This window comes from Mesoplodon densirostris, chromosome 4 (assembly GCF_025265405.1).
Source record: "Mesoplodon densirostris isolate mMesDen1 chromosome 4, mMesDen1 primary haplotype, whole genome shotgun sequence".
In the NCBI taxonomy this organism is placed as follows: Eukaryota; Metazoa; Chordata; class Mammalia; order Artiodactyla; family Ziphiidae; genus Mesoplodon; species Mesoplodon densirostris.
Window position 1 is genome coordinate 76,588,075 of NC_082664.1, and position 26,634 is coordinate 76,614,708.

Consider the following 26,634-nt stretch of genomic DNA (forward strand, 5'->3'; position numbering starts at 1 on the left):
CCCACATGCGGTGGAGCAACTAAGCCCATGCGCCACAACTACTGAGCCCACGTGCCACAACTACTGAAGCCCGCGCACCTACAGGCCGTGCTCTGCAACAAGAGAAGCCACCGTAATGAGAAGCCTGCACGCCACAATGGAGGGTAGCCCCCACTCACTGCAACTAGAGAAAGCCCGCGTGCATCAACAAAGACCCAACGCAGCCAAAAAAAATTTTTTTTAATTAATTAAAAAAAAAAAAAGAATTGTGACTGAATGTTGGAAAAGTGAGAAATTAATTTGGTAAGAACTGACATCTTTATAAGATTCATTTTCCTAAGAACATGACTCATTTCTCCATTTTTTTTCAGTCTTTATATCTCTCAGCCAAATTTTATGATTTTCTATATATAAGTTCCTCGCATTTTCCAGTAAGGTTACAGCTAAGTGTTTTATGGTGATATTGTTACCTCTGTGAATGGATAAAAAACTAAGCACAATAGCTAATGTATATTGAAGGCCTCCTATGTGCAGATAGGTTCTAAATGCTTTACTCTGTATACATATTTTTATTTTACATTTTTTTCCAGTCTCCCAGTTCATCCCACCCCCTACCCAAATGCTTTACTATATTAACTAATTTAATGCTCATAACAGCTTTATGAGATAAGAACTATTATTTACATTCCTATTTGTGGATGAGGAAGCTGAAGACAGAGGGGTTAGGTTCACATGGTTAGTAAATGGATAAATAGGGCTTTAACCTCTTGCCATCTGGCTCCACCGCCCATGATCTTAACTACTATGTTATTGGGATATTTCCTAGTTCCCAGACCAGGGATCAAACCCATGCCCCCTGCATTGGAGGCATGGGGTCTTAACCATTGGACCGCCAGGGAAGTTCCAGGATATTTTTATTAATCATGTCTTCTAACTGGTTATTCTTAGTCTATAAGAAGGCTACAGATATGTTTTGTATTTGTCTTGTATTAAGTGATGTCGCTGAATTGATTCTCATGGATTTTCTATGTATACAATCATATCATCTGCAAACAATAATAAACTTGCCTCTTTCCAGAAGTTATAACTGCTTTTAAAAAATTTCCAGGGGCCTCCCTGGTGGCGCAGTGGTTAAGAGTCCGCCTGCCGATGCAGGGGATGCGGGTTCGTGCCCCGGTCTGGGAGGATCCCACATGCCGCGGAGCGGCTGGGCCCGTGAGCCATGGCCGCTGGGCCTGCGCATCCGGAGCCTGTGCTCCGCGACGGGAGAGGCCACAACAGTGAGAGGCCCGCATACCGCAAAAAGAAAAAAAAAAAAAAAAAAATTTCCAGTCATTGTATTGGATTTTTCAGAATAATATTAAATAACACAGTGATGAGACAAGACATTCTTTTTTTTTTTTAATTAATTTATTTATTTATTTATTTATGGCTGTGTTGGGTCTTCGTTTCTGTGCGAGGGCTTTCTCTAGTTGTGGCAAGCGGGGGCCACTCTTCATTGCGGTGCGCGGGTCTCTCACTATCGCGGCCTCTCTTGTTGCGGAGCACAGGCTCCAGAAGCGCAGGCTCAGCAATTGTGGCTCACGGGCCCAGTCGCTCCGCGGCATGTGGGATCTTCCCAGACCAGGGCTTGAACCCGTGTCCCCTGCATTGGCAGGCAGATTCTCAACCACTGCGCCACCAGGGAAGCCCCAAGACATTCTTGTATTACTTTATCTTTACAAAAATTGTTGACTTCATATACACATAAATGTGTTTATATATAAAGAATATTAAGACTATTAAGAATGTTTTAGAAAATGGAATTGACTTACCATGTTCTCTTTTTGTTTGTTTGTTTTACGGTACGTGGGCCTCTCACTGTTGTGGCCCCTCCTGCCGCAGAGCACAGGCTCCAGACACACAGGACCAGCGACCACGGCCCATGGGCCCAGCCGCTCCGTGGCTTGTGGGATCCCCCCGGACTGGGGCACGAACCCGCGTCCCCTGCATCGACAGGTGGACTCCCAACCACTGTGCCACCAGGGAAGCCCTACCATGTTCTCTTTGATGTCTATTAAAAATGATCAAATGTTTTTCTTGCTTTATTTTTGACCTATTATATAAATAAATTTCCTAATACCTAATCTTGTGTTAATACCTGAGATAAACCCTAATTGGTTCTGGTATATTATTATGTTAATATAGTATTGACTTTTATTGTTAATCTTAAATATTTTAGGATTTTTACATTTACATTCCTAAGTGAGACAGGTCTATAGGTTTGCTTTATTTTTTTGTTTGTGTGGAGGGGGCGGGTCCTATTTCTGACAGATTTTGATATTAGGTATACTCTGGCTTCATAAACAAATTGGGTAGTTTTCCATCTTTTTCTATGTTCCAGAACAGTTTCTACTTTCTATTCATTTTGACAGATAAATACTGTATAATAGAGATGACAAGGAAGAGAATGCAAATTGGCACAGATTATTTTGCCTCAGTAACTCTGCCACTTTTGTAGCTGGAGGACAGCCTTGATTGTGAAGAAGCAATTTGGAGCAGTAGCAGGGTCAAATGGGCCATTATTTTGGTGTTGAAGAGTGCAGCTGGCTGGGCAGGCACAGAGGTGAGTGAAGGTGGGCCTGGGGAGGGAGGCGAGGGCTGAAGAAGGAGGGGTGCCCAAGAGAAGGTGAAAGGAGGGTTTACAATGCACTGGCAGTGTTTAAACAAGGACATAAAAACAGAAGCAGGGGGGCTTCCCTGGTGGCGCAGTGGTTGAGAGTCCGCCTGCCGATGCAGGGGACACGGGTTTGTGCCCCAGTCTGGGAAGATCCCACGTGCCACAGAGCGGCTGGGCCCATGAGCCATGGCCACTGAGCCTGCGCGTCCGGAGCCTGTGCTCCGCAACGGGAGAGGCCACAACAGTGAGAGGCCCGCGTACCGCAAAAAACAAAAACAAAAACAAAACAAAAGCAGGTAGAAGAACTGGGCCTGAAGGTGAGGAATGCTAGAGGGCAACAGGAGGGTTATCTGAGAGAGGGTACTTCTTCCCTTCCAAAAAAGTTTCCAGTACTCTAGCCTGTTTGTCACTGGCTCCTGTTGGAGAAAGTAACATTATTTCTCACCTACCACCTCCCTGTCTTCATCCCAGCAAAGGCCTACATCCTATAGTGACTGACGTGCTTCTGAGCACAAAAGTGCAGCAAGGAGAGCAGAGCAGAGGGAAGGAGAGCGTAAGATGGACCTCACCAACTCTGACCTTATGCCTAGGGCCAAGTCCTTTAAAAGGTTCTCTACTTCTTTTTCAGTCTGTTCCTTCTGCTCCTCTGTAGCTTGTATAGACAGACCCACAGACCATGCTGTTCTTTAAGGCAAAGCAAAGTGCTGTAGGACAGGGAGAGAGCAATTTGGTGTGGAATTCCCGGGAACTGTTCAGCATGATGCTTGCCACATAGCGGAGGCCATTTTGAATGAAAAAACAAAGACATCCCAGACGAATGAAATTCAGCCCATCTAAATTTACGTTAAGGTCGGTCAGAAATTCGAGGCTCTTTTTATGCAAATCCTTTTGAAAATTATTCTAACTGATGGCAAAACTGACATGACTGTTTCATAGATTTCCTCTCTCCCTTTCACCCATGGAGGGGTTAGTTAACAGAGCCGCCTCCAGCTTGACATCAAGAGGAAGATTCCAGGAGCACAGATGGTCCACAGCCCAGATAATTAGCTTCTGAAGACAAAACAACATCTAAGAAGTCTTCTGTGAATGTAGAGTTTGGTTGGGCACAGCTGGGGCAGAGAACACGCAGGCTCCCCAACAACTCTTTTTCTTCTTAAAATGTCGGCAGAGCACTGACCCACTTCTTGTCGACTCCCTACTCAGAAGACCTGCAGGTAAGGATTCAAATACTGTAGACACTCCAGCCTAAAGGAGGGGACGTATAACTCCCTACTCCTTAAGCGTGGAATGCACAAGTGACTTCCTTCCAAAGAGTACAGGATAGAAGGGGTGGGGGGGGGAAGGAGTGTAATTTTACAGTGGAGAAACCTGATAAACACTAGTTCTACCAGATGATAAAGGTCAATATCAACAGTCATAAATTATATTGATGGTATGTATTCTTTTTTTTTTAAACTAAGGTTTACCATCTTTATTTATTTTTATTTTATTATTATTACTTTTACACGGGCCTCTCACTGCTGTGGCCTCTCCCATTGCGGAGCACAGGCTCCGGACGCACAGGCCCAGCGGACATAGCTCATGGGCCCAGCCGCTCCGTGGCATGTGGGATCTTCCCGGACCGGGGCACGAACCCGTGTCCCCTGCATCGGCAGGCGGACTCTCAACCACTGCGCCACCAGGGAAGCCCGATGGTATGTATTCTTGATATGATGTGATGAAAATGGCACTTTACCTCTGTGATCTTCCTCCCCCAAACCCATAATCCCAGTCTAATTATGAGAAAATGATCAGAAAAATTCCAGTAGAGAGGTGTCCTTCAGTATACCTGACCAGTACTCCTCAAAATTATCAAGGTCATCAAAAACAAGGAACATCTGACAAACTCACAGCCAAGAGGAGCCTAAGCAGACATGACAACTATATGTAATATGGTGTCCTCAATGGGATGGTGGAACAGAAAGAAGACATTAGGTAAAAACTAAGAAAATCTGAATAAACTATGTACTTTAGTTAGTAATAATAATGTATCAATTCTGGTCCATGAATAGTAATGAATGTACCATACTAATGTTAAGATGGTAATAACAGAGAAAGCTGTAGGGAGGCATGAGAGAACTGGCTGTGTTGTACTACCTGCTGAAGTTTTCTGTAAATCTAAAACTGTTTTAAGAAATAAAGTCTAGGGGCTTCCCTGGTGGCGCAGTGGTTAAGAATCCGCCTGCCCTGATCCGGGAAGATCCCACATGCCATGGAGCAACTAAGTCCGTGCGCCACAACTGCTGAGCCTGTGCTGTAGAGCCCGCAAGCCACAACTGCTGGAGCCCACGAGCCACAACTACTAAAGCCCGTGCACCTAGAGCCCGTGCTCCGCAATGAGAAGCCACTGCAATGAGAAGCCCACATACCGCAACAAAGAGTAGCCCCCGCTCGCCGCAACTAGAGAAAGCCTGCGTGCAGCAACGAAGACCCAACGCAGCCAAAAAATAAATAAATTAATTAAATAAATAAATTTATTTTAAAAAAGGAAAGTCTAGTAATAATAAGAAGAAGATGGGACAAAATCACCTCCAACTCTCTTAGGCTTCATAGGCATTTTCTTCTTTAGCTTTTTAATCTTCATCCTTTTGGGGCACTTACATTGCACCTGGGCTCCTTATAGCTTATCCTATCCACCCGTTCCGTATTTCTCAGAACTCTGATCCCCCACGGGCTACGGTGATCTCATGCAGTCTCATGGCTTCAGTCACTACCTCTCTTCCGGCGATTTCCAAATCTTGTCTGGTTCAGATCACTGTTCATCCAACTCTCTATTACACAGCGCCCCCTAGACGTCCAAATTCAGCATTTTCAAACCCAAACCCTGATTCTCCCTAAACCAGCTTCTATAGAGGCCAGAACCCTGGGTTATCACCCACAGACTTCCCTTTATCATGCTCCCTGTCAGTCGGTCCCTAAATTCTGTCAACGCCTCCTGCCTCGGGCCTTTTGTATTGTGTTCTGTTTCCAACCCTGCTGCCAGGCCCTCAGCACTTCTGGCATCCCTGCCTTCAGGTATTCCCTTTCTATGTCTTTCTTTGCTTTCCTTTCCTTCTTTTCCACCCCTGGAGCAGGCATTCAAAAAGGAAAATGTAGAGGTTCTCTCAGGCCTCCGCCAGGCAGTTCATTACTCCCCTCTCCTCACTATATTTCTTCACCAGGAGTTCTTTTTCCCTATCCTCAGTGTGTGTGTGTGTGTGTGTGTGTGTGTGTGTGTGTGTGTGTGTGTGTGTGTGTTTAGGTGTTTGTTTACTCATTTTTGTGTTTGAGATATAGAATCACAAAGACTTAGTGGCTGAATTGCCACAATCTATTTAAAAATATACTAAGGCCCATACAAAGACCCCAGCCATCAACCCGGTTTTCTCAGGATTCGGATGGACCTAAGTAGTGACACAAGAACCACCTTTGAATTCGGTAAGGGGAAAAGCTGACATAAAATGGCTGCAAAACGCAATAAAATTAAGACCTCAAAATGAGGGCGAGAGATAATGAGGAAATTTTATAAAAGAAAGAAGGGGAGACTTTCAAAATACTGCTTATGGCCTTATTGCATGGGATGCAATAAAGGAAACACCTGTCTCATCGAGCCAGCCAGGAGTCGAACCTGGAATCTTCTGATCCGTAGTCAGACGCGTTATCCATTGCGCCACTGGCCCTGAGACAATTTCGCAGTTCTCGATGATGATACTTCAAGCTTATATTACAGGGTTTTCTATTGCAGGGTTTCATGGGACGTGTAGTCTCTTAACGGAATTCTACGAGTACATGGAGCATTATGGGAGATTGAAGTTCGTCAAGAACCAGACCCTGAGATTGGTGACTCTTCCGGAGCCACGCCGTACGTCACTGTGCAGCCCGCGGATTGGCGGGAAGAGCCACTCCCCACCCCTCCTCTTCCAGCTCCGGAGCCGTGGAAGACGCTTTGGTTGTTAGGGAGACTCGTCCCGCCTTTTGGGGGCTTTTTTTCGGCTTTGTGATTGGCTGCTAGTGTCAGGGAATCTCGGCGTGGACAGCGTGAGGGAAAAGATGGCGGCGGTGGCGGTCGGCGGTGCCAGTGGAAGTCGCGTGTCCAGCGGGAGGGACCTGAATTGCGTCCCCGAAATAGCTGACACACTGGGGGCTGTGGCCAAGCAGGGGTGAGGGCCTGGACCTCTGCGAGCGGAATGCGGGGTCCGAACTCGGGGACAGAGAGGCGCAGACCAGTCGTTCCCGAGAGGCAGGGGTGAGGGGGTCGGAGTGGATACGACGAGGGAGGGGAAAACCATTAGTCCTTGGAGGGGAGAAGCCTCGGGCCCTGGAGTGTGAGGGAGAGGAAAAAAAACTTGTTGGGGGCGTGGGGTCACTGAACCCCAAAGTCAGGGGAGTTACCAGGTGAACTTACACAGGGGGCGTACAGACCTCTAGGGCCATGGAGAGCGAGATTATCGTCTGAGAGTGTAAGAGTTAGGGGGCTAGGGAGAGGAGAGAAAAACCTTGAGGGGGGAAACTTGTGCAGTACTGGTGCAGATCTGGATGTGACAGTCTTGGAAAACCAGTGACGGCAGAATAGAAAGTCCACGTGGTGTGGATTTTCATCGTTTCTCTTTACTCATCTTTTCCATGGCTGAGTTCCGGGGAGAAATTGAGGCACAGTGCAGCGGAAGTGATATGCCCCAAGGTGGGCTGAATTCAGCAGTCCAGTCGGGTGACTGACGGCAGCTGAAAGGGTTGTGCAGAATCTAGATAGCCTAGTCCAATTGCTTGGATATCTGGGCACTGCTGCTGTCTTTACATGACGATTCTGGGTCTGTCGCGGTTGTAGGTTTGATTTCCTCTGCATGCCTGTGTTCCACCCGCGTTTCAAGAGGGAGTTCACTCAGGAACCTGCTAAGAATCGGCCGGGCCCCCAGACACGATCAGACCTACTGCTGTCAGGAAGGGGTAGGGACCATCCCACATGCCCCTTAATTATTAGAGGCAATAATAACTTATGCTTTATCAGTGCCTTCCTTCTCTTCCTTTCTTGACTTGGATATATTGGTTCCCCCCGGGATATAGATAACTCTTGTTCTCTCCTTGCTTACCTGCTAAAAGCCTTAGTTCCCTATTCTGCGTCAGGCTCTCCTGTCCTGTATCTGTGATAGAAAAAGTCTGTCTCTCATCTCTAACTCTCTAGTCCCTGTTAAGAACTAGAAATTGAATGAGTAAAGTTCTGAACCTCATTCAGTCTTTGTCTTTCTTGGGTGGGGGAGTGCAGACTGGAATACACTAATTGTGGGAAAGCTTTCTCCATGGATTCGTCCAGACTCAAAAGTGGAAAAGATCCGCAGGAACTCCGAGGCGGTAAGACTGACCTCTTCAATGAATCTTTTTAAAGATCAGGTCTGTAAACAAGCTGGATGGGGAGAGTAGTGTTTTCCCCCTCCATAACTTAGTAAATCTAATATAATGCAGTTAAATCTATTTGCATTGCTAGCTCTTAACTTTTTTCTCTTGATCTCTATTCCAGGCTATGTTACAGGAGCTGAATTTTGGGGCATATTTGGGTCTTCCAGCTTTCCTGCTGCCCCTAAATCAGGAAGATAACACAAACTTGGCGAGAGTTTTGACCAACCACATTCACACTGGCCACCACTCCTCCATGGTATGGCTGAGGGCCTCCTTTCCTGCTGCATATTATGGTAGTCAGGCTGTGCTAAGTATCTTCTTGTTCCTAGCCATTCAGTAAAAGGTGGATTTGGCAGAATTGAAATGTCCATACTGCCTACCCACAACTAAAAGTGGTAAGCAGAGAGTTATGAAATATATAGAATATTCAATTACTTCCAGCAACTTGTAGTGAAATAGAAGACAAGGCAGATACTTACTTAAGGATATGCACAAGATATGTGTACACATACATATAATCACAAATTGGGAAAAGCATATAAAGGGAGTAATTTGAAATCTGGATCAAGATCTTTTTAGTTGAAGGAAGCTTTCTGGACCCAATGAGTTCAAAACAGTTCTAAATAGGGTACAGAACCTATTTATTGTTCATGTGCAGTTCTGGATGCGGGTGCCATTGGTGGCACCAGAGGACCTGAGAGATGATATAATTGAGAATGTGCCAACTTCACACACAGAGGAGTACAGTGGAGAGGAGAAGACATGGATGTGGTATGTCTCCTTTTGCTGCTGTACCAGGGCAAAGGCTAGGGTGGAGGGAGGTACAGAGTGGAACCTGTAGGAAGGTCTCCTTGAGGTATGGTGATTGGTGGGCCATATGTATTTGACTGTATTTTTCTGTATTTGACTCTGGACAGGTGGCACAACTTCCGGACCTTGTGTGATTATAGCAAGAGGATTGCGGTGGGTAAGTCCACAAATATCTTGGGATAGGTTATTATTCTCTGACCTTCTGTGACCAAAAATCAGGGGTCTCATGTACACTTGGCTGCTGGGCAGTTTTGCTGCTTTCTCTGTGCCTCAGGTCTGCCTTGCTCTTAAGGAGTAGACAGATCTTGCACAAAAGAGCAGGGAAAGGCTTCTGGCCTATCAGTGATTGGCAGGTCTTTCTTTTCCCTTGTGTAGCTCTCGAAATTGGTGCTGACCTCCCATCTAATCATGTCATTGATCGTTGGCTTGGGGAGCCCATCAAAGCAGCCATTCTCCCCACCAGCATTTTCCTGACCAATAAGAAGGGATTTCCTGTTCTTTCTAAGATGCACCAGAGGCTGATCTTCCGACTCCTCAAGGTGTGTAGTAGAAGGGTTCTAAAGGTGCTGCGGCTAATCCTCTTGCCTTTCACATATGTATGATGGGGTGTTCTTTGTTTTGGTTTTTTTTTCCCTCTGTGGGGTTCTTTTCCCCTCTAGTTTCTGGAGAACAGTTTCGGCAAAGTTGGGGGTCTATGAGAGCAAAAAGGCAAATAGCAGTAGAGGCCCCAGAAACATTTCAAAAGGAACCAGATCTCATGAAAACTTTGCAGAAAGTTTCACTTAAGAAGTTATAACAACAGGGCTTTCCTGGTGGTGCAGTGGTTAAGAATCCGCCTGCCAATGCAGGGCACATGGGTTCGATCCCTGGTCCGGGAAGATACCACATGCTGCGGAGCAACTAAGCCCATGCACAACAACTACTGAGCCTGCGCTCTAGAGCCTGAGAGCCACAACTGCTGAGCCCATGCGCCACAACTACTGAAGCCTGCGCGCCTAGAGCCTGTGCACCGCAACAAGAGAAGCCACTGCAAGGAAAAGCCTGTGCACTGCAAAGAGGAGTAGCCCCGGCTCCCCGCAGCTAGAGAAAGCCCGCGCGCAGCAACGAAGACCCAACGCAGCCAAAAATAAATTAAATAAATAAATAAATAAATAAAGTTACAGCAACAATCCATGGGCCTCTTGAGCCAGGATGATGCTTATGTGGCATAGGAGGGCTCTTGATGCTTTTGTTGGTATTTGGTGATCTGGGCCTTATTTTATGCTAGAGCCCTTTGGCCATAAACCATAATAATATCCTCTTGGTACAAGGACTGTGTCTGATGGTCTGACTTATTCTCACAGTTGGAGGTACAATTCATCATCACAGGCACCAACCACCACTCAGAGAAAGAGTTCTGCTCCTACCTCCAGTACTTGGAATACTTGAGCCAGAATCGACCTCCACCCAATGCCTACGAACTCTTTGCCAAGGGCTATGAAGACTACCTGCAGTCCCCACTCCAGGTGGGTCTGCAGTACACTGAGAGGAGGGAGGTGGGGGGAGGAAATGTCTCTTGAGAGCAGGTGCCCTAAAATCCTACCAAAGCTCAGGAGGCAGTGGGAAGGTTTTGGTATTCTGGTGCATTGTCCTTGCTAGAAACTGGCTAACTTACTTTGCCTTTTTCCTCTCATTCACCAGCCACTGATGGATAATCTGGAATCTCAGACATACGAAGTGTTTGAAAAGGACCCTATCAAATACTCTCAATACCAGCAGGTACAGTGTGGGTCCCAGATGGGGTCAAGCACAGGGCCGGGATGACCTGGGTGAGGATGGCATTATAGCCATGAGGTCTTCCCTCATTCCCCCAGGCCATCTATAAATGTCTGTTAGACCGAGTGCCAGAGGAAGAGAAGGACACCAATGTCCAGTGAGTGCTCTCCCCATGATTCCAGAGATTTGCCTGCCTGCCTGCCTCTCTACATGCAGCGTCAGCTTGACTCCTCCCTCTCTTTCTTAGAGTGCTGATGGTGCTGGGAGCAGGCCGGGGGCCCCTGGTGAACGCTTCCCTGCGGGCAGCCAAGCAGGCTGACCGGCGAATAAAGCTGTACGCTGTGGAGAAGAACCCAAATGCTGTGGTGACGTGAGTAGCAACCTTTTTTGCTGGGAAGTTTGTCCTCAGTGTCAGTTTTTCTTACCTTATCCTCACTTATATCATCTCCGTTTTAGGCTGGAGAACTGGCAGTTTGAAGAATGGGGAAGCCAGGTGACGGTAGTCTCATCGGACATGCGGGAATGGGTAGCTCCAGAGAAAGCGGATATCATTGTCAGTGAGCTTCTGGGGTCCTTCGCTGATAATGAGCTGTCACCAGAATGCCTGGATGGAGCCCAGCACTTCCTAAAAGGTGCCTCCAGGCTGGGGTGTACTGAGCAAGGGGATTGGATTATCAACTGGGAAGGCTGGACGGGACTGGGGAGGGATGGGTGTGGCAGCAGCCGAGAGGAGGTTACAAAGTTTAGGGAAGGCAGGGCAGACTTGGGTCAGTGCCCTTAGCAAATGAAGCAATTTCTCTGAGCCTCGGTATTCACATCTGTAAAATGAGGGGAGTGGACCAGAGCAGAGACTCTTAATCTGAGATCTGTGGACTTCCTGAGCTGACATATGTACTTTGGGCTTAGCTTTCATCAGGATCTTAAAGGAAAGAAAGTTAAGAACCACTAGATTAAAATACAGTGGGTTCCTTCCAGTTTTACTCTTGTGTGACTCTAAATTAACCTAGAAAGAAGTAGAATCCCCCAGGGCAGGAGTTAGGAGCAGGTTGGCCTGGGAATGTGATAGTGTGGAGCTGCCTGGGTCTATTTTGATATGGGAGGTCTGAGCTTTCAGTACAGACGCACCATTTCCACTCCTTGGGAAGTAATGTGACTCTCCTGCTCTGCAGATGATGGCGTGAGCATCCCTGGGGAGTACACCTCCTTTCTAGCTCCCATCTCCTCCTCTAAGCTGTACAATGAGGTCCGAGCCTGTCGGGAAAAGGACCGCGACCCTGAGGTAAAGAGCTACTCTCTTCTGGAGGACTCTTTTCTCTTTAGTCCTTTTTTTTTTTTTCTCTGTCAGCATAAGTGTTTTCTTCCACTGGAGAAGATGAAGAGGTGAAGGAGTTGGGGATGTGGGAAAGCGATTGAAGTGAAACTATGTTTTTATCTTTTTCTTTTTCTTTTTTTTTAATATTTATTTATTTGGCTGCGTTGGGTCTTAGTTGTGGCACATGGTATCTTCGTTGCCACGTGCTGGGATCTTCAGTTGCGGCATGTGGGATCTAGTTCCCTGACCAGGGATGGAACCCAGGCCCCCTGCATTGGGAGCGCAGTCTTAGGCACTGGACCATCAGGGAAGTCCCTGTGTTTTTATCTTTGTCTGTGTCCCTAAAGCTTGAGCTGCATTCCCTGGGGAATTGGATAGTTCTTGCCTGTCTTCTCCAGATCTTGTTCTCTCTCGGGACAGGCCCAGTTTGAAATGCCTTATGTGGTACGGCTGCACAATTTCCACCAGCTGTCTGCGCCCCAGCCCTGTTTTACCTTCAGCCATCCCAACAGAGGTGGGTTCCTGCGTGGCTGTCCTCTGACTGGTTGGGTGAGAGCTCACCCTCCTGGTTTCTTCCCTTGCTGTCCTGAGTCTGCTCTATCTGGTCTCTATCAAGGCTTCCTTTCCTGGTTCCTGCTCATGCTTTACCAAGTTGTCTAGGGTTTCTGGCCACTCATCACCCACACCGCTCTTCCCTGACAGATCCTATGATTGACAACAACCGCTACTGCACCTTGGAGTTTCCCGTGGAGGTGAACACAGTGCTGCATGGCTTTGCAGGCTACTTTGAGACTGTGCTTTATCAGGACATCACTCTGAGTGAGTGTCTAGGGCAGTAGATGGGGAGTATAAGAGTATGCTACCTGGGCAGCGTACATACATGTTTCGGGTAGCATATGTACATGTTTCATTTAGAGTCACAGGGAACCCAGGAATCAGTGAATGGGGATCTTTGATTACTTGCTTCTGTGTTCACAGAAGAGATTCTCCTCAATCTAGGCAAAAAGAAGAGTCATGGAGACCTCAATTTTTTTTAATTTTTAATTTTTAAAATTTTTATTGGAGTATAGTTGATTTACAATGTTGTGTTAGTTTCAGGTGTACAGCAAAGTGAATCGGTTATACTCAATTTTTTAAATTACTTTGTCCACTTAGGTATCCGTCCAGAGACTCACTCTCCTGGGATGTTTTCATGGTTTCCCATCCTCTTCCCCATTAAGGTAGGAATCACCTTTAAGGCTCCTTGGGTTGAAGAGTAACTTTTGTCATTGGTGTTCTGCCCCTTCCCTTCTCCCAGGATGATGCTTGTCTGTGACCCATGTTCTACTGCTCTCACGTGCTCTTGGATCCTGTTGTAGATGTTGGGATATCTGCAGGGGCCTTCCACCTGGCTTCCCACGTCTACTCTGGCTATTCTTCTGTCCATTCTCTACCTGGAGCAAGAGTCATCTTTTAAAAACATGAATCTGATCCTCTCTCTCTCCTACTTTTTTTTTTTTTTTTGCGTTACGCGGGCCTCTCACTCTTGTGGCCTCTCCCGTCGCGGAGCACAGGTTCTGGACACACAGGCTCAGCGGCCATGGCTCACGGGCCCAGCCGCTCCGAGGCATGTGGGATCTTCCCGGACCGGGGCACGAACCCGTGTCCCCCGCATCGGCAGGCGGACTCTCAACCACTGAGCCACCAGGGAAGCCCCTCTCCTACTTTTAAAACCCTTCAGTGTCTTCCCACTGCCCTACATTAAGGTCTTAAATCTTGGTTAGACTTGGTGTGATCTAGTTTTCGCCTGCCTTTTCAGCCACTGTCCTTTGATTACATTGCTTCAGTCCTGTGGACCTTCTTTTGGTTCCTCTAATGCCCCATGTTCTTTCCTGCCTCAGGGTTTCACACCTTCGTCCTCTGCCTGTAAAGTTCTTGGCTCATTTCTTGACTCAGCTGACTTATCTTGCAAGTCTCATTAAACATTCTTACTGTCAGATAATTTTCCCTGACCTTGTAGACTAGGTTGGTGTTACCTTTCATAGGTGTTTTCATAGCACCCTATCGCTGTTCACAGTGTTCATCCCACTTTTGATTATTTGTTCAGTGTCTGTTCATTTCTGATTATTTGTTCTGATAGACTTCAGATAAACCTCATGAGGGTTGGAACGTCATTTGATCATTTTATCTCCACACCTAGCTTAGTACATTGCCACATAAAATTCATTAGCTCCACCCTGAACCTCCATGTCTTTCTTCTTACAGCAGCCCATGACCGTGCGTGAAGGCCAGACCATCTGTGTGCGTTTCTGGCGATGCAGCAGTTCCAAGAAGGTGTGGTATGAGTGGGCTGTGACAGCACCAGTCTGTTCTGCTATTCACAACCCCACAGGCCGCTCTTACACCATTGGCCTCTAGCCCTGCCTGCAGGTTTCTAGAGCCTTGGAAGCAGCTTCAGGTTCTGCTCCTGTAGCACAGAAGGTGCAGTACACCATGGGCTCTGATTTGCCTTGCCCATCAGAGAGGAGCATTTCAGTCCACTTTCCTGCCTTACGTCAAGATGGGCAAAGGATGAGAATTGCAGGGCTCACGCCACCAATCTGTGAAGACTTCAGGCCAGGGCATGAGGAATTCATGTTGAATCTGCGGCTACTCCAACAGGCACTCAGCCTCAAGTGCTCCCTGGGATAGCCCTGAGAACATGTGGATTGAACAACTTTTCAGCCCTTTTCTCTGCCCATCTCTGTTGCTATTTTGATGATTTTGTGTAAGGAGGAAATACAAATAAAGTGAGGTTATGGCCTTTCCTGCTCCAGCTCTGCTGCCCCCTGCCTCTGCTTCTCCACCCATTACTTACACATATTCACATCTATGCTCTTATCCAAGACTTGAAGGGGCCTAGCTTTATTTCCTATTTAAGAAGCTTAGTGGTGACTCTTGGACTCCCAATTATAGGCTTTCTGAGCAGCTACAGAGAGGTCTTGTCCATTAGGACCTGTGATTAGGCTCTTGTCTGGGGGAGGAGGCATAGAGTTTGTTGCCATGGAGAAAGATAGGGTAGTGAGTGAAGCCAGCTTCCCTTCCACCTTCCTGAGCCGCTGTACTGCCAGCTCCTCTGTTACCTCTTGGGAGAGAAACTGGAAGTCATCCAGGCTTCGCCAGCAAGAAGCCACTTATTTTGTTTGAATAAAATCACAGGATTAGAGTTTGAAGTCCTAAGAGATAATCTAGTCCAATTCTACATTTTACAGAAGAGGAATTTGAATTGGTACAGTGATAAAAAGTTAGTATTCAAATCAGGACTCAACACGGTTCCTGTGACTCCATGGCCCTCTCCATGTTATAACCAGCCATCTTTCTGGCAGCTGTATTAGGCAGCTGAAGGCTCGGGGGGGTTCTCGAAGACGTTGCAACGTGAGGGTGGACATCATCTCTGGTTAGAGGGCTGAGTACTGCTGTACCCAGAGTCACCTGAGAAACTGCCTCAAGTTTACCCTTGCGGTGGGAGGTGTGTGGGGCACTGATTTGAACTGAAGGTATGTGAGCTGTAGGACCAGGCAGAATGCGGAAGAAGACAAATCTGTGACAGTCTCGTGAGACCCAAGCGCTGAGGAAACGAGGCAGCGGTTGGGAGGCTTGTATGACAGAAGGGGGATGGGCAGCCCAGCATCCCTCCCCACGGGAAGCAAATGCAGTTGCTCTCCAGAAAGCTGTCCCAGAGAAGCCTGACGTAAGCTCCTCGGCAAATCTGAGTGGGGACGGCCAAGGACGTCAATAGGCTCCTGCGCGGTGTTAGCCTAGTCTACGCGAGAGCCGGGAGCGAGCCGGAGGGTCCTTTTCTCCGGTGCTCTGCCCGGTTGCCCCGCCTTCCGCAAGTCATTTAACCAATGAGAGAGCGATAGGCGGCTACCTAAGGGCGCTTCAGCTTTCCCGGAGTCTCGGAAAGATTAGCCAATCAATGGGAACTTGCTGGTTGCTAAGAGACCTTTGAGCTTGGCTCCACCCATGCTCAAATTTTAGCCAATGAAAATCTGTACTTTGGAGTGTTGCCGCGAAACCCGTGAGATTAATTCCGCCACCTGGATGTTTCGGCGCCTGCGCAGATTGGAGAAGGTTCTGGAAGACAGCGGAGCTGCCGCCATTTTGCGGGAAGAGGAGCAGCTCCGGTGGTAGTGGGGCTCTTACTGCTGAGTCTCTGAAAGGGAGCCGTGCCTCGCTTCGCGTCCCCCGACACACCAAAGGAACGAAGGGAACCGGGACCCCCCCCTGCGGGGACCCGGAACTGGTAAGAAACCCTGAAACCGGGTCCCCCCCGAAACGTCACCTATGCGTGACGTTGCCGCACGGCGCCTCCCCCTGACGTCACAGGCAGAAAATGGCGTGAAGAGCAGAATGGGGCAAACTTTTAAAATTAAAAAATTTTTTGGGCCTCCCTGGTGGCGCAGTGGTTGAGAGTCCGCCTGCCGATGCAGGGGATACGGGTTCGTGCCCCGGTCTGGGAGGATCCCATATGCCGCGGAGCGGCTGGGCCCGTGAGCCATGGCCGCTGGGCCTGCGCGTCCGGAGCCTGTGCTCCGCAATGGGGGAGGCCACAGCAGTGAGAGGCCCGCGTACCGCAAAAAAAAAAAATAATAATAAAAAAATTTTTGTTTACTTTGATCTGGAGGTGTTCGCTACCTAACTGTAGTCCATCGGCACCCTCGTGGCTACATCCTTTAGCGATGAAGATGCTGTTTCAAGGGTCCCAATGACTGATCTCTTTCCAGGGCCCCGCAGCCCTGACATTTAGGGTGTCGCACACTGTGGAGGGAGCATCGACCCACCACGGTCTGAGAGGACATGTGGGATCCGTTTTCAGCCCCTAGTGCCACCACTCAGAGAGAGATGAGGGAATTGAGGCTTCTTCCTCAATCTTCAGCCTCTTAAAGACTCATGTTCAGTATGTTGGCCACTGTGCCCACACATCCTGGGGCGGTAGAGGAGCATAGTGGGGCCACATACGAGAGTTTAGAATCGGGACACTGGCCCTCGCAGAGATGCTGCCAGTCGGTAACTTGTAGGACCATTTTTTGAAGCGTGGCCTTGGCTTGTTTCGCAACATGGGGAATGTTTTTATCTTTCTCATTGTTTTTTGTTCATAATTAAGCTGTCTTCAGTTTGGAGATGTTTGTGCCCAGCTCAGTTACCGGACCCAGGAGATGGCGCTACCATCACCCCTGGGACTCCAGCGTTTGGTGAATTCTGCCTGATCGGGGCTGACAGTGGTTCTTCACTCTCCTTTGCTCCCGCGGCAGTGGGGCCTAGGTGCTGGCTTGGGTCTTGTCTGTGCTACGACAAGGTCCACGTAGTGCTGTGATTATGGGCCTCTAACGTAGTTTTTGAAGCAGGGTTGGAAGAAAGCACTATAATATTTTAACGTATGGGATTGAGTGGACTTTGACCCATAAGTTAGGACTCAAAGAGTTTGAAAACTCCCAACGTGAAACACATAGTGTTTGGGACATTCTGTTTTTAGGACATCTAGAAAGACTAAACCCAGCAAGATTGCAAGTTTCAAAGTGTGCAGGTGTTGTATATGTCTGTGCTTAAATAGATTCACTCATTTGTTTCTGAAGTCTGAAAACTTTATTCCATAGGAAGGGGTTCATTTGTCAACTTACATGAAAGTTTTTTTTGGTATTAAGTTATCCCTATGCTGTACTAGCACTCAACAAAGAGCAGTTCTTGAAGCATTTCATTTGGAGAGTTAAAGGCAGACTGTAAAAAAGAGAAGCGTTATGACACTTAGAAAATTTGTATAGATTTGGCAGCCAAAATGAATGAAAGGAACAGAGCTTGTAGATCAAAAACTTACTTTTAGAACCGTTTTTTCCCACAGTAGCATATGTTAAGATATATGCTGGCATATATTAAAATCAGATAGCATATATTGAAATCAGCCTGGTTTCTAATATTTTGTAGCATATACTGTTACACGCTGAATATCTGTAAGCCACACAATAGGTGTGACTAATGGGACTGATTCTTTTGATATACCTATCAGAACATTAATTCTTCAGGTCAGTGTATATTTAAAAATAGACATCTTGGTAAGCTGTGTACTTTTGTTTTTTATATTTCCTTTAGGGTTTAAGTTATAAACCACATGAGAGAGCAATAACCTGTTAGAATATTAGACTTAAGAGTCGGAAGACTTATGATCAAGGGTCAGCTCCTCCATTTGAGCTTTGTGACTTTGGGCAGTTCACAGAACCTCAGTTTTTTCATCTGCATTTTTAAAATCTTTCTTCCGTCCTTCTTTCCTTCCTCCCTTCCTCCCACCCTCCCTTCCTATCGGCTGTGCCGGGTCTTAGTTCAGGCACGTGGGATCTTTAGTTGCAGCATATGGACTTTTTACTTGCAGCATGCATGTGGGATCTAGTTCCCTGACCAGGGATCAAACCCGGGCCCCCTGCATTGGGAGCACGGAGTCTTACCCACTGGACCACCAGGGAAGTCCCTCATCTGTGCATTAGATCCAATATTTGCTTGTAGTATATGTTACCATTGATTGTTAAATAAATGTAAGGTGTTGGTATAAGAGATTGAGTTCACTGGTTTTTAGACACACCTATTTGATTTTGGTTTGGTTTCCATTTTAAGCCTTAAATTTGTCTCCAAGTAAGTTTTATTGGTTGGCTCTTTCCAAGAATCTTATCTCTGTGACATGTTTAGCATAGTGCCTAGCAATATTAGATACTATAAATGATAGATATTGATATAATGATTATTCTTATTAAATCATCAGAATAGGCTATGGACTCTGAGGGCAACCAAGACAGCATGATTGGATGATGCATTAGCTACTTTAAAGAGGACAAAGCTCTTGAGGATATGGAAAGTCTAATTATGATTAACCTCCTTGTATAGAAAGTATTTAGATTAGGTTTTTTTTCAGCTTTATTAAGATATAATTGACATAAAATAAAACTGTACACTTTAAAGTGTACAGTTTGATGTGTTTTGATATGTGTTAACACCCATGAAACCATCACCCCCCAAATTCCAAAATGCCCTTTTATAATCCTTTCATCCTAGCCCCTTCCCACCTATTCTTATCCCTAGGTAACCACTGGTCTGCTTTCTGTCACTACAGGTTAGTTTGCATTTTCTAGAATTTTATGTAAATGAAATCATACAGTATGTATGCTTTTTTTAACCTGTTCCTTCCACTCAGCATAATTATTTTGAGATTCATCCATGTTATGTATATTGATAATTTTAGACCAGTAATTTCTGAATAATTTATCCTACTGATTTTGTTTGGTGTCTTCTGGGTTTTTTTATTTGATAGACCTGTGGTGGACAGACTTGGGAAAGACCATTGCTAGATGTGAAAGCTTGGGGTAGGCGAGAAGTCCTACTGTACCTTCCTAGACAGAAAGGCTTCAAAGTGGGACTGGTTAAGCCTGTCTTAATCATGGTCTTTCTGAGTTACCCAAACTCTGGTTGGTATTGTACAGAAAATGCTTAATGATGAATCCCCTCATTATTTGTGTTGGGCGGTGGTGTGGGGAAAAGCTTAGGACAAATCTGCATTATTCTGGTATTACTTTCTCTTGCTCCTAATTTTTAGTCATGCGTTCTTACCTTTTTATTGGAAATTTGTGCCGATTTAAGTTTAAACCAATTATTTATTCAGAATTTTGAACAGTAGGATGGAGGCCACGTGTCTGTTGTAAAGTAAATAGTAATTTTGAATACCAACATTTTCTCTTCACAGGACAGGGTCTATATTGTATTTTGTCTCTACCTAGATAATTCAGTTTTCTTCTAGACCCCTGACCTTTTCTAAGCCACAAAGCAGAACTAGTTCAGATCTGTAAGGTGCAAAAATAAACTTAGGGTAAGCAACAGTGGGTAAGGTACCTTTGGAGTTCAAGAAACAACTGTATATCTGAAGTCTGTTTCTTGGAGGGGGAGGGAATATGGGGTGCTGGAAGGGGAGGAAAGATATAAATGAGGTTCTTATGTATTGATGTCCTCTCCTCAGATCTGCTACAATGGCATCTGATGACTTTGATATAGTGATTGAGGCCATGCTGGAGGCTCCCTATAAAAAAGAGGAGGTAAGATTCCCCATCTCACTCTTGGAATTGGGCTGGTAAGGAAAAGCAGTTGTGGATCATCAGTTTCAACGTTTTGTGAATCTTCTTTCCCTGTTCGTTTATTATGTGCAGTGGCTTTCATAAAAGGCATACTCTTTTTTTTTTTTCTCTTCTTTTTTGCGGTACGCGGGCCTCTCACTGTTGTGGCCTCTCCTGTTGCGGAGCACGGCTCTGGACGCGCAGGCCCAGTGGCCACGGCTCACGGGCCCAGCCGCTCCGTGGCATGTGGGGTCCTCCCGGACCGGGGCACGAACCTGTGTCCCCTGCATCGGCAGGCGGACTCTCAACCACTGCGCCACCAGGGAAGCTCAAGGCATAATCTTTTAGTAAGCTCTGCTGGAGGCCGATACTCAAGGGCCATGCTTACAGAAAGGTCCCCAAAAACTGGGGGTGGGGGGGACATGAAGTTGCGTTAGGAACCAGTGCTTTGCTCACAGCTCTCAGTGACACAGTAGAAGGTCAGTGTATTTCAGACATAACTCTCATTTCTCACTCTCTAGGGAAATGGATGTTAGTGGAACAGATGTTGGTGCAGCTAAAGGTTTGACTTCAAAATCTCGTTTCTTCTTTTTGGGTAGTTTCCTTCCTTCTCTTATTCTTTTTGTTAGGAGGTCCAGGTGCTTAGAAACTGTGTAGATGATTGAGAGCTTTGATTTCATGAACTTTCTTCCTTGTCCGCGTCTTTCTTTGCCCGATGGAATCTGTGTGTCTGCCACCTGGTGCCTTGTGTCATTTTCCTGGCGAACCCCTCAGGATGAGCAGCAAACTAACGAGGTTGAAAAGGAGAGCCCTAGTAACACCACCAACAGCACCAGCCGTACCGGCGGCAGTGGCAGTGGCACCAGGGGGAGCAGCGCCAGTGGGGAGGCAAGCAGGTGAGTGTGGCCTGAGGAAAGTGGGTTGGCAGCTTGAGGAAGGGAGGCAACTGTGTCCATTATAGAAACAGCCAGAACAGGGAGGTGGTTGCTGGTAAGACTTCTGACTTTTAGTAATGGCTCCACTGGGTCATGGGAATGATGGTGACCTGGGTTAATGATCTTCTAGTCTTCGCTTGCCAGTGTAGATTTGTGGATAGACTTGTGGATCAGTCCTAGCGTCAATGTAGTATTTCACTTGAGTAAAATAGCAAGAGGATCTCTAATTTGGAAACATGAGCTTTTGTTTGGTTTTGTGGGGGAAAATGGCCATTTCAGATGCCTGACAGCATTCAGGGCTCTGTGTAAACTGATGTCATGCCATTGCTGTGAACTTCTGCCATATTGACTTCTAGGCTTTGGTCTTTCACTGCTTTCTGTTTCACCCTTGCTTTAGTGCCATTTCTTATCCTTGGGAGAGGTGACGAAACCTCAGTAGTAAGAGTTTATGCTGTCTTTCACAGGAAGAAGAGGAGTCGGAGCCATAGTAAAAGCAGGGATAGAAAACGCAGGTCAGTCATTCTGGGGCCGCTTGGGTTTTGAGAATTATAAATGGAAAGATACGACGGAAAACTATACATTAAAGGGCCAGAAAGGTTGGTTTGTTCTTTAAGGAGCTTAATAGTCATTGCCGTCCACAGTCGTAGTCGAGACCGTCATAGGCGGAGAAGCAGTCGGAGCCGGAGTCGAGATCGGCAGCGTCGTCACCGCAGCCGTAGCTGGGATCGTCGACATAGTAGTGAGTCGCGAAGTCGAGACCGACGTCGTGAGGATCGTGTGCGCTACAGGAGTCCACCGCTTGCCACTGGGTATCACCTTTTGCTTATAAGATCACCTCTGTGTCGTGTTTTGGGATAGGCAGGAGACCCAGTTACTGGAGGGGTGATACTCAGAATTCGCATGTGCGATGAGGTGCTGTAATCTGGTTTCCTCACGGTGGAAGACCCAGCACTGGGCCAGTGTGGATAAAGGTGGGTGACGCGGTTTTCAGTTTGGTTGTTCTCTCTTCCGTAGGCGTAGGTATGGACACAGTAAGAGTCCTCATTTCCGGGAGAAGAGCCCAGTCAGGTGAGTTGACAGTGAGCACTCTTTTAGGGATTGTGAGTTACGAATAAAAAGCGGTTTGAGCCAAACGACAGGAATGTGTAGTACTTGAGGGTAGCTGAAGAATGACGACCAAGTACTGGGAGGGAGGGTCTCGATGATTTTGCTCACTCTTTAGGGAGCCAGTTGATAACCTGAGTCCTGAGGAGCGGGATGCCCGCACGGTGTTCTGTATGCAGTTAGCTGCCCGCATTCGGCCTCGAGACCTGGAGGACTTTTTCTCCGCTATTGGCAAGGTAACCCTCTTCCCCCTCTTAGTTGTCCCTGAGAAGCCTGTCTTCTATCCATCCCCCTTTATGCCCAACTCAGGATTTCCTTTTTGCCCTGGTTAGGTTCGAGATGTACGTATCATCTCAGATCGGAACTCACGCCGTTCTAAGGGCATTGCCTATGTGGAATTCTGTGAGATCCAGTCTGTGCCGCTGGCCATTGGGCTGACCGGACAGCGGCTGCTGGGAGTGCCTATCATTGTACAGGCCTCACAGGTGAGCAGCCTGAGAAATGGACATGAGAAGATGGAGATGATGGTGGTAGGTGTGGGGCGTGACCCATCATTTCCTTCTTCCGCAGGCTGAGAAAAACCGACTGGCAGCCATGGCCAACAACCTGCAGAAGGGCAGTGGTGGACCAATGCGCCTCTACGTGGGCTCCCTGCACTTCAATATTACCGAGGACATGCTCCGGGGCATCTTCGAGCCCTTCGGCAAAGTGAGTAGAAAGTGAGGGAAACCTCTGAAGGGAATCGGAAAAAGTGGGGAGGGCGAGTGTACCTCCTCGTTCTGTCTGACCATGATTAACCCACTGCGTGTTGAATGATGGCCATGTGGGTCCATGCTGGAGAAGTTGGGCTCCATCTCTGTATTCATACTGCTCAGGAGACAAATTAGGCACCATGAAATCAAATAATGGGGTCCAGATGAAGTAAGATGAGTCAGAAAAAGTGTTTGGGAAACAGATGGGCTTTGTCTCATTTTTAAAATGATTTGGAGAGATGTAATGGGTTGGTTAGAAAGTTAGAGGTATTTAGAACAATCTGGGTAGGGGACTTCCCTGGCGGTCCAGTGGTTAAGACTCCATGCTTCCACTTCAGGGGGCGCAGGTTCGATCCCTGGCTGGGAAACTAAGATCCCACATGCCACATGCTGCGCATGGCCAAAAAAAGAACAGTCTGGGTAGGAAAGATAAAAGGTGTGGCTTAGCCAAAAGATTATTGATTATTTTTCTCTATTCTGCAGATTGATAATATTGTCCTGATGAAGGACTCAGATACAGGCCGCTCTAAAGGTTATGGTTTTATTACGGTGAGTCTCTAGTCTTCAACTTTTAAATTTTAGATTAGGTTTGTCCACTTGTCTGATTTTGCAGCTTAGCTTCATCCTCCTCCCATAGGAATTGTCTAAATGACCCATAAAACCCTGGTGCCTGAAGCTTGGACTAGCCTTCTGCCCCTTGAGATGAGTGCATTGCTTGAGATCATGGCTTTGCTCCTACACTCTGTCAGTGGCACTGGTATGGGGTGTCCAGGAGGTCACCCAGCTTCCCTGGTGCTACAACTTGCTCTCTGGGTAATAGTAACGATTCCAGGCTGCAGCTAAGAGGTTGGGGGCATGAGGGAGGTTAGGTACGGGCCTTTAATAGATGTGCTTTATAGAATTGGTATATTTTCATGATGGGGTGGGAATAAGAAGGTATATACTTCTCTCTGGTCCTACCCAGTTTGAAGCAGTTTCCCCATTGAGAAATATCCTTATATTTAAATACCACTATAGGGAAAACAGTAAGGCCACCTAATAGTGGGCAAGTCTCACCTTTTCCTGACACTCCAACAAAATTGTTTCCAATTCCCATAACTGGTTCTTCCAGCCCCATGTGACTCCAGGCTAGGACTGGCTGCCAGCCACAAAGTCTGATAGAAGCTGATATTTTCTGGGCTCAATCTAGGCGGCATACACCCCCCCAGTTGCCTGCAGGGCAGAGGGGAGGTAGGTTGTGTTCTACCGTGGGAATTGCTCATCTCAGAAGTATCTGGTGAAAGCAAGCCACCTACACCACCTGCCTAGGAACTGTCAGTACCACGTGCCAGGCCCTAGGACAGGTAATACCAGAGTAAATAAAGCCAGCTGTGGTGTTCATGGTGGCAAGTACCGTTTCTAGCTCTCTGTGTGACTCAAATGCAGAAAGGCTTCTGTGGGGCCTTTTTGCCCTTGTGTTGCTGCCTTTTAGGTCAACACCCTTGACACATAAACAGCAGACGGGGAACCCTCTTTGTGCCAGGCTGCTGCTAGTGCTGCTGCTGGAAGGGACGAGAGAGTAGAGGCCTTCTCTGGGCCAAAGTCAGCAGCACTGGGGCGGGGTGGGAGTGGGGGTGCAGTCTCGCTCTCAGTACCAGGGTGTGCGCCTCCCTGAGGCTGGGCTCTGGAGTTCCACGTTCCTGGTTCTTGACTAAGGACTGAAACTTACTAGTCCTGAGGGCTGAAATTAAAGCTCAGGAGCCTTGCATCTCGGCCTGTCTTACTTCCATTTGATACGCCCATTTGTGAAACAGCCTGTCAGGCTGGGCTCCCTACAGGTGATGCACCGTTAGGTTCTCAGTGGAGCTGGAAGATTGAAAAGCGATTGCCCTTGAGTCAGCTGGAAAAGGTCTTTTTTAGAGAACCATTTGGGGGCATGGGGATCTTAAGTCACATTCCCTGGGAAAGAAAAGTTTGAGCCACAGTGAGCATGCAATTTTCATGGGACAGTAGGACGAGAGGGTATCAGTGGGGCTTTGAGAGCATGTCTGTAGCCAGGAGGTACCTGAAATGGCCTGGGTTTCTTGTAGTTCTCTGACTCTGAGTGTGCCCGCCGGGCCCTGGAACAGTTGAATGGCTTTGAGCTTGCTGGTCGGCCTATGAGGGTTGGCCATGTGACCGAGCGACTGGATGGTGGCACAGACATCACTTTTCCTGATGGAGACCAGGAGCTGGATCTGGGATCAGCGGGTGGACGTTTGCAGCTCATGGCCAAATTGGCAGAAGGTAGGGCTTCTCTGCAGAGTGAAGAACATGGCGCTGAATTTTACATCAAGGGTTAGGACTTAACCCCACCTCGTCTTTTCCTCTGAGGCTCTGGACTCCAGCTGCCGACCACCGCTGCTGCTGCCCAAGCTGCTGCCTTGCAACTGAATGGAGCAGTTCCTTTGGGGGCCCTGAATCCAGCGGCTTTGACTGGTAGGCTTGGACTTGGGAAAGGGAGAGAAGAGTCGGGCCTGGAAGGCAGGAATGCTCTGTGCTAACTCACTTGTCTCTCTTTGTTCCAGCTCTGAGTCCGGCCCTGAACCTCGCCTCCCAGGCAATCGCCTCCCAGTGCTTCCAGCTTTCCAGCCTCTTTACCCGCCAAACCATGTGAGTCTCAAGGCCCAGCTCATTTCGGTGTTCACAGTTACTTCCTTTCCTCCGGCTTCCCGTTTACATTTTCTCCATGCCACAGGTAATTAGTGGCGCAGTCCACTGCCTCCCTGTGCCTCTAGGCCCTGCCACTCCCTTCTCCACGTCTACCCTTCCATGGCCCCTTCTCTCCATTCTGTGGACCAAACCATCCTGAGGGTGTGAACATTGACGATGGGGGAACTGGGACCCCCTAGGACACCAAGAAGAGCTCCTGCCCACCGCAGCCGCAGTGGGAATGGACTCTAGTGAGCAAAGCTGCCAGTTGAAGAGAATAGAATCTGCACTTGAATTGAACATCTGTTTGTCTGTGTTTATCGTCTCCTGGGATGATCTTCCTTGCCCTTTCCAACCACCTCTTACTGATTCCTTGATTCCTCCCCCATTGGAAAGGCCATAGAGCATTAACTGAAGGAACTAACCGCTCTTTGCCTGCCTGTACCTTTACCGTACCATCTGTCACGGAAAACCTTTAAGACCTCTGGTCTGTGAGGACTTTGGAGTTTGAGGGAGTGAACCTTGAAAGTGCTGGCTTGCTGCTGCAAGGGCCCTGGAAGATAGCACAGACATGTGCATTGGGAAGCCTGCCTTAAACCTTAGCGCGGGGCCAGAACTGCTACTGTGGGCTCAACATCTTGCTGGGAGGTGTAAGAATGATCTCTCCTGCCAGCCATTTTGGATGTCTTAGGGACATTCGGGAGTTCAGTGAAAGGTGGGATACCTTTCTGGTATCTTCTATCTTCCTTTGTGTAGTTGTCCTTCCTTGGGCCCAGGGTGGGAGGGTGGAGGGGAGGCTGCTTCTCTCCACTTCCATGAGGCTGCTTCTCTCCATTTCCATGTGCCTCTGGAGACTGTGGGCTGAAGCCCAGCTGGGCACACGTGAGTCCTTCTCACTGTATTTTATACCCTTGTGTCTGTGTACATAAATATAAATATATATATATAAACTTTGTACAAAAGGCAGGTCCCACGGTTGTGGCGGCGGCTGCCCATGTGTGGTTTCGGTCCAGTGGTGTGTCTGTCTGATGTTAACTTCTCCTGAGCCAAAACCACGAATGGTCCTAGGGATATAAAACAATTTTAATGCCATTGAGTTTTCTTTCCTTTATTTTAATTTTTTAAAAATTTGATCTTTAGAAAG

The 26,634-nt window shown here is 47.4% G+C and overlaps 2 protein-coding genes and 1 non-coding gene across 6 annotated transcripts; 2 read left to right on the plus strand and 1 right to left on the minus strand.

The window, feature by feature from the left end:
* Positions 1-6,263: 6,263 nt before the first annotated feature.
* On the minus strand, positions 6,264-6,336 carry TRNAR-ACG (transfer RNA arginine (anticodon ACG)). Its single transcript has one exon. It is a non-coding gene; the product is annotated as a tRNA-Arg (tRNA).
* A 332-nt stretch (positions 6,337-6,668) lies between these two features.
* Positions 6,669-14,712, plus strand: PRMT5 (protein arginine methyltransferase 5). Of its 2 annotated transcripts, none has more exons than XM_060098236.1 (17): positions 6,669-6,816; positions 7,482-7,600; positions 7,917-8,041; positions 8,169-8,303; positions 8,706-8,818; positions 8,965-9,014; positions 9,233-9,396; positions 10,201-10,362; positions 10,538-10,615; positions 10,711-10,769; positions 10,860-10,982; positions 11,069-11,244; positions 11,782-11,891; positions 12,345-12,438; positions 12,627-12,743; positions 13,080-13,144; positions 14,169-14,712. In XM_060098236.1, exons 1-17 carry the CDS (start codon positions 6,707-6,709, stop codon positions 14,319-14,321), a joined length of 1,953 nt encoding a protein of 650 aa, XP_059954219.1. In that variant the 5' UTR covers positions 6,669-6,706; the 3' UTR covers positions 14,322-14,712. The 2 variants fall into 2 exon arrangements, with proteins under 2 accessions (XP_059954219.1, XP_059954218.1); XM_060098235.1 differs by having other exon boundaries at positions 6,685-6,816; positions 7,917-8,002.
* A 1,275-nt stretch (positions 14,713-15,987) lies between these two features.
* Positions 15,988-25,790, plus strand: RBM23 (RNA binding motif protein 23). Of its 3 annotated transcripts, XM_060096479.1 has the most exons (14): positions 15,989-16,188; positions 19,936-20,011; positions 20,804-20,925; positions 21,429-21,476; positions 21,606-21,773; positions 21,979-22,032; positions 22,187-22,304; positions 22,401-22,553; positions 22,639-22,776; positions 23,304-23,369; positions 24,890-25,085; positions 25,173-25,277; positions 25,367-25,451; positions 25,537-25,790. In XM_060096479.1, the coding sequence occupies exons 2-14, from the start codon at positions 19,946-19,948 to the stop codon at positions 25,538-25,540; spliced, it is 1,323 nt and encodes a 440-aa protein (XP_059952462.1). In that variant the 5' UTR covers positions 15,989-16,188; positions 19,936-19,945; the 3' UTR covers positions 25,541-25,790. The 3 variants fall into 3 exon arrangements, with proteins under 3 accessions (XP_059952461.1, XP_059952462.1, XP_059952460.1); XM_060096478.1 differs by having other exon boundaries at positions 15,988-16,188; positions 25,367-25,790; XM_060096477.1 differs by lacking the exon at positions 15,989-16,188 and having other exon boundaries at positions 19,930-20,011; positions 20,551-20,925; positions 25,367-25,790.
* Positions 25,791-26,634: the final 844 nt, after the last annotated feature.

Bases quoted from the DNA above. Each gene is read 5' to 3' on its own strand.
- PRMT5 (XM_060098236.1), top strand. From the start codon at position 6,707: ATGGCGGCGGTGGCGGTCGGCGGTGCCAGTGGAAGTCGCGTGTCCAGC. The intron at 6,817-7,481 runs GTGAGGGCCTGG...TCGCGGTTGTAG, and splicing joins GGGGCTGTGGCCAAGCAGGG to GTTTGATTTCCTCTGCATGC. The intron at 8,042-8,168 runs GTCTGTAAACAA...TCTCTATTCCAG, and splicing joins TGAATCTTTTTAAAGATCAG to GCTATGTTACAGGAGCTGAA.
- RBM23 (XM_060096477.1), top strand. From the start codon at position 20,687: ATGATTGAGAGCTTTGATTTCATGAACTTTCTTCCTTGTCCGCGTCTT. The intron at 22,554-22,638 runs GTGAGCAGCCTG...CTTCTTCCGCAG, and splicing joins TCATTGTACAGGCCTCACAG to GCTGAGAAAAACCGACTGGC. The intron at 22,777-23,303 runs GTGAGTAGAAAG...TCTATTCTGCAG, and splicing joins TCTTCGAGCCCTTCGGCAAA to ATTGATAATATTGTCCTGAT.